This window comes from Micropterus dolomieu, linkage group LG19 (genome assembly GCF_021292245.1).
Source record: "Micropterus dolomieu isolate WLL.071019.BEF.003 ecotype Adirondacks linkage group LG19, ASM2129224v1, whole genome shotgun sequence".
In the NCBI taxonomy this organism is placed as follows: domain Eukaryota; kingdom Metazoa; phylum Chordata; class Actinopteri; order Centrarchiformes; family Centrarchidae; genus Micropterus; species Micropterus dolomieu.
The window spans coordinates 34,494,735-34,501,535 of record NC_060168.1 but is presented as its reverse complement, the minus strand read 5'-3'; the positions used below and the strand labels follow the sequence as shown (position 1 = coordinate 34,501,535).

General features: G+C 44.1%; 1 protein-coding gene across 1 annotated transcript in view; it reads right to left on the bottom strand.

The window, feature by feature from the left end:
- Positions 1–2,938, bottom strand: part of ccdc69 (coiled-coil domain containing 69) — a 53,102-nt gene extending 50,164 nt beyond the window's left edge. Inside the window, exon 1 of the mRNA XM_046030538.1 lies at positions 2,818–2,938. Within this exon, the coding sequence (XP_045886494.1) occupies positions 2,818–2,838 (21 nt within the window). The 5' untranslated portion in view covers positions 2,839–2,938. The remainder of the gene's footprint in view (positions 1–2,817) is intronic.
- Between the last annotated feature and the right edge of the window lie 3,863 nt (positions 2,939–6,801).

Genomic DNA, 6,801 nt, shown 5'->3' with positions numbered 1-6,801 from the left:
CAGCCAGCAGGGGGCGACTTAAACCTGCGTCCTCTCCAGCAGCCAGCAGGGGGCGCCTTAAACCTGCGTCCTCTCCAGCAGCCAGCAGGGGGCGCCTTAAACCTGCGTCCTCTCCAGCAGCCAGCAGGGGGCGCCTTAAACCTGCGTCCTCTCCAGCAGCCAGCAGGGGGCGCCTTAAACCTGCGTCCTCTCCAGCAGCCAGCAGGGGGCGCCTTAAACCTGCGTCCTCTCCAGCAGCCAGCAGGGGGCGACTTAAACCTGCGTCCTCTCCAGCAGCCAGCAGGGGGCGCCTTAAACCTGCGTCCTCTCCAGCAGCCAGCAGGGGGCGCCTTAAACCTGCGTCCTCTCCAGCAGCCAGCAGGGGGCGCCTTAAACCTGCGTCCTTTATGGTCTCAGTCACTAGTTTCAAGTCTTCTTCAACACAGCATGATGTTCATTTAGTAACTTATGGTTGGCTGCTCATTTTTCAGGAAGTAAGTTTTGTTTTTAGCCTGTTTGTCGCTAGCTAAAATTAGCATCCCAGCTAATATCACAGCTAACGTGAGTTACAGATGCACCTTGCTAAACAAGCTAGCTAGCTCCACCCTCTCATCCAAATATGGTCACGTCTGGTTCCAAAAAAACAAGATGGCGACTGCCAAACTGGAGACTTTGAGACCATAGTCCACAAACCAACGGCGGACGTCCTGCCGGCTGCGCCCACCTCTTTCATAAAGTGTGTGGTGATGATATATTGAATTAAGATCAGCTGATCAGAATTTGATTATCACCTATTTCAATAATCAAATTCTCATTTTAGTACGGTGGCCCTGAGAGATCAACACAGACCGCAACCACAACGGTTTCCAGGAGACACTAAAAAGTGATGAACTCGGCCGGGACACGCTTGTTGGAAAGTCGATGTAAACAGGAAACTGTTTGGGTTGTGCTCTGTGCTAGTTGCAGCGTGTTTTTTGTATTTGGTTTTGTTTTCTCACTTAGTGTTTTTTTTCTGAACGAAAAGTTCTGTGAAATTAGCGAAGAAATGTTTGTGATTTACTTGCGTTTTCTTGAACTGCAGCGCGTTAAGCTTCTCTAATGTGGCAGTAAACTCTTGGTCGGTTTAAAAACGTCACCGTGGGCTGAAAATAATACTAATAATAATCATCTGGATCTCTGCAGCTGATTAAATCTCCTTCTGTCAAATGGACATGAGATTCAAAAACAGGCAACGCGCCTTGTGCAGCCTTTAAAAACGGCCAAATGAAACGTGTCAGCTGTCTGGTTAACGCTCTTTCTTCCAGACACTGACTGCAAACCCCGACAGAGAGGCGAGTCTTCTCTGCTGAAACCATCACGTCGGGTCCATTTCAGGAGTCAGAACCTCACAGAAAACTGATCAGCAGCACACCTGTCAATCAGAACCGTTTGTATTTTAAATAAGGTGGAACGAGACTGTCAAAAGAAGGCGATTACAGATTTATGTTCAACTCTGGACGAAGTGGGTTCAGTAAAAGGGATTTTAAATAGTTCAGTACTGAATTCAAACTTGTTGTTATCAACCTCCAACCCCACACCCGTGGGCCGCCGCAGCCCTCAGTGTGGAAACCGCTGACCCAAGTGACGCCTCGGCTGCTCCGTCATTTTCTATCAATAACCGGTGGAAGACAACAGCTGTCAAACGTCTCCCGCCTGTCTCTGACAGTGCAAACAGTGAAGAGAAACTACTGCAGAAGTACAAGAAAACCACCTCACTGAACATGTGGCGTCCCTCCAGACACATGCCGGAAAATAAAGAGCGTCGGTCTCTTTAGATAGAAATCAGAAATACTCTAATGATCCCAGAGGGGAAATTCTTGTGTTACAGCGAAGTTGATGCTTCGTCTGCAGACCGCTTTACTCTTGAGTGTCATGTGAGTGTAATCGCAGCCTTTGCGATTAGAAAATCTCGTTTTATCACATGTGATAATATCGCACATGCGATTAATCGTTCAGCCCTGGATGTATGTACAGTACTGTGTGATGAGTAAATCCGCTGTGTTGTATCTGGAGCAGCTGTAACACAGTGTGGGATCAATAAAGTTATTTTATCTTCGTAAGGTCACTTTAAAATCGCTGCACTGTAGAATATTTAAGCAATAAGCTATTTTTCAAGTTATGAAAACACCATAAAATCATGAAAATTCTTGAAGACGCACTTTATGTCACAGTAGGATCATTTATTTCTATTATATTTTTTATTTAATGTGTAAACGCTGTGTTGTATCTGGAGCAGCTGTAACACAGTGTGGGATCAATAAAGTTATTTTATCTTCGTAAGGTCACTTTAGGATCAGTGCGCTGAGTGATTTTAACTGAAATAAAACACCATAAAATCTGTTAAAATGCTTGAAGACGCACTTTATGTCTCGGCAGGATTATTTGAGACAGGATTTATTAGCTGTTGCATTAAAGTGTTGAAACTTTACAGAAGGGGGGGGGGGGTCCATCTTCTTGCAGCACCGTGGGAAAAAACCAAAAAGCAGCTCGGGGATTCAAACACGATGCGAGATTAGAAACAGATGTTCAGAGAAGAAAGAAAAGCGTTTGTCCCACCGCTTTTTCTTTGTCAGGCGCTGAATTCCTCACTTTAAAAACTCTCGTTTCTGACTCAGCAATTAGATTTAAATAAGAAAGACTCAGCGGCACACGGTGCTTTTTCCCCCGCAGCTCATTCACGGCACGTCCCGCGGCCGTGCAGCCGCCGCCGGCCGCCTGCTAATGAACCGCCCGAAACAAGGTCAGCTTCTACCGGGACTTTCCGGTTCTCCCCCCGGTGTTTGTGTCGGTGTTTCTCACCTTGCTTTGGCTGCAGCCCATTCCTCCTCCTCCTCCGAGCTCTGCTGTCGGTCTGAAGCCGCTCTGCTTCTTCTTCTTCTTCTTCTTCTTCTTCTGCTGCTGCTGCTGCTTCTTCCCTCTGTTGACAACTTTCAAACACTCAAAAAAAAAACCGTGAACGCACCGCTCGGGCCGCCGATCACAGGGGGGCGGGGCTTATCTGTGATGCCTTCAGGAACACTTTGTAAGTTCGTCACTCCGACGTTTCCTCGTCTTTTAAAAATTCAAACAATTCAGAAGATAAAATAAGATTAAAAGAACAGAGGGGACCAAGTGAGGTTGTTTTTTCACAGGTCACAAGTGTGTTGAACAAGATAAACCCCTTCAGTCCTGGGTCCTAATATACAAGACATTACATTTATAAGAAAAAGACCAAAACAAAACCCACAATCAACAATTTAACAAACACAGAAACATCAAAAAGATAAAAGTCGCCTGCTTGGAGTCCTCACCAAATTTAATACCATTCCACATTTTTAACAAGAGTTAAAATTAAATAAAAAACTTTACTGAATAAAGAGCTAACCTGTACAGAAAAAATGTTTCACACAACAAATATCACAAGTGTTTTTTTAACCTTTATTTCTATCTGGGCTTGGGGAGGGCATCAAGTCAGCTCCAGTCAAAAGTGTTAAAGTCTTTTTTTATTCATCATATTTGTGACTCAAGTCATCTGAGTCGAGTCCGCACATCTTGATCACGCTTAATTTTGACTAGAAGCTAAAAAGGAAGAGCAGAAAAATATAAATATATGCGTAAGTAAGAAAGCACGAATGTGAAGCAACATTTCTTTGTATTATTTATTTATTATGGTGTTTTTTTAATGTTTGTACGAATGTGTGTAGTGAGTATTTGTGTATTTCTGTGGGTCAGACTTAGACCCTGAGTCTGTAATAAAGTTTCTGAAAGCACATTCCTGTTAAAACATGTGGAGTTTTCTGGTAAGTTGAGTATTTAAAGGGTATTTTGACAAACAAGTTTGTCATTTTGATGTTTAATTGCATGTAAAGATGAAACTTTGTTTACGTTGTTCAAGCAGCTTATAACGAGTTTCTGTTCATCGTCAGTTTGTTGTTGATACTAAAATGAGCCTTTTTACTTTTGGTACTTGGTGCTAATACTCTTTGAATGCAGGACTTGTAAGAGAGGATTTTTATTATCTATTAATCTGCAGATTATTTTCTCAATTAATTGTTTGTTCAATTAAAAAACATTCTGTAATTTGTCTCTCTGACCAAATGTAGAAGATATGAATGAAAATAACCAGCAGCAGCAGCAGACATGCTGTTTTCATCGGTGTGGCGACCTGCAGCTGAACTTCCAGGTGTTTGTGTTTTGACTTTCAACGGCGTCTGCATCACGAAACCTCTGACATCACCACATTTTTAACAGGTGATGTCAGCGTCAAGCACGCGTGCGTGTGTGCGTGTGCTGTAAATACAATAACTCTCCACAGTAAAGTAACATGTTATCAAGTGTAACTCAGCAGATATGAAACTACGTGGAGAGTTTGTGTGAACGAGCTCTAAATTCAAAATGGCGTCTGCAGATTTATGTCTCTGCAAGTTTTTCTCCTCCTGCTTCTGTCTTATGAACTTTAACGCACATAAAACACCGAAACACACACAGGATGTACTTCACTTCTGAGGACTTTGAGCTGGTAGATTTGATCTGCTATGTAGGAGGTTTGTGGTCTTTATGTTGTTGTGAGGACCCACGGGGGGGGCTTTGGCAGCAACACACAAACACACTTGTGCATCTGAAAATAATTAGATGACAACACACAACAAAGCATCACACAGTTAATCAGCAGGATGTGTGAAACCTCCCAGTCAGCATGTGAGGTGATTAATTTCGGTTTAAAGCTGCACGGCATCCGGTGTCAGACACAGTGACCTGCTCTTTAACTGCTCTGGTGCTGCTCGTTTCAGGGGTTCAACCATTTATTGTTGTTTAAAACTCCCACACCGACACAATCTAACTGCTGAAACAGTTAGATGTTTTAGTGCCACCTAGTGGTGAGGGTTGTGAATTGCAGCCAGGGGCTCGCGGTGCGTTCACGTGCTCCTCGGATGGTCCCGCTAACCGAGTGGTGAAGTCGGTCCGACTTTAGTGTGTGTTCATGTGCTCTGAAGTCAGACTGTGGAATCAACATGGACCCTGCTACAGAGATGTGTTGGATTAACACAGAGACGGGCAGCATCTCACCAGAGTAACCGCTAACTGCTCAGTTAGCCGTGAAGCTCGTAGCAGCCCCGTTAGCTGACTCTGACTGGGAGCTCGAAGCACCGAGCGGCAACCTCCAGCTCTCACGAGTGGGTCAGTGTCAATCTGTAAATTAGCCTAATTAGTCAGGTACAAAGTATTCAGATCATGTACTGCAGGAAAAGTACTAATACCAACGATAAATACTCTGGCCCTGCAATGAAAATGGTACTTAAGTAAATTCAATTCAATTAAATTTTATTTATATAGCGCCAAATCACAACAACAGTTATCTCACAGCGCTTTTCATAAAAGAGCAGGTCTAGACCAAACTCTGTGATGCTATTTACAGAAGCCCAACAATTCCCAAAAATTCCCACGTAAAGTAAAAGTATTACTACCACACTGTATGAGTCACAACAGTCACAGGGGACATTTCACTGTACTGAGTACTTTTACTTCAAGTACATTGTCCTGATTAACAACATTAAGACTTTTACTTGTAACAGAGTATTTTGCATGAATATAAATGAAGGATTTTACTCACTTAGTTAAGAACAAATCCTCATATTTTATAAACTCCTCATATCATAAGCAGAGATAGCGTGGGTGCAGCCACCTCAGGGCCCCTTATCTGGGCCATATAGTTTAGCTCAGTTGATTATTGTGGACACAGCCGAACAGCTGCATGCAGCTCCGCTGTACCGGGAAAATTCAGCAGGTCTTATCAAATGAAACGGTCTCTCCACTCCTGGTTTCAACAGTAAACCAGCACAAGAATGAAAACTACCAACACAAACACAGCAGATTCTACGGATTTTATTAAACATAAATCATAAAGTAACATTTGTGTTTCAATCAAATGTCAACTTATTAGCACATTTTAACAAAACTCCCTTCACCCTCGTGCATCATGGGAAGTCTGAGGGAGGGGCGTAGGCTACGTGAGCGCAGCGGGTTATTTACGGCGTCCACTGGAAGCGTCTCAGAAGCGTTTCAGCAGCGCAGCGTGCAGCCTGCCCCACCTTAATGACTTGTTTTTAATATGTCCTTCTTGTGCCTCTACTTCCTTCTTCACAGCTCCCTGAGACCCGCTTTCGTTCCTCGTCTTGACAGGTGCTACTAGCACCTACCACAGGGAGCATTTCAGACTAAGAGCGTTTTGCCTGCTGGAGTCTGACTTCCTGCCCGGTTCATCTAAATGTACTTTCCAACTGTGCGGTCACTGAGTTTCAGCAGCTGTTTGGCAGCAGACAAACTCTCCACTCTCTTCTGAAAGCGTCTTTAATCTTCCTGTTTGCAGACATGATCCGATTATTGGCTCCTCACACTCAGGATCAGTTTCTCTGGATCAGCCAATCAGCATTAAGCTCTTAACTGGATCAGGTGTGCAGAAGCTGGAGGGGAAACAGGAAGTTGAGCAGGATATTTGTTTTGTATTTAAAGGATTCTTAGTTAGACGTTCACATAAAGTCCCCTCAGAGTCCCCTCACAACTAGGGTTGGTTCGATTCCGATGGTTCTTATAGAATCTCGCTTCTGGTTCCTTCACCTTAGATCCCGTCAGCGCTCAGTGGCCTTCCTCCTCTTCCTCCTCGCTCATCTTCCCCTTCACGTCTCTAAAGTGAGAGGAGTCTCTGTCCTAGAGGGGCGTCTCTGGGACTCGTCTCATCTGGAGCCATCGTTGGTTTCCCTTCAGTATAAAAGGTGAACGTCGGCTCACCTGTGTTTTGGACCTGAG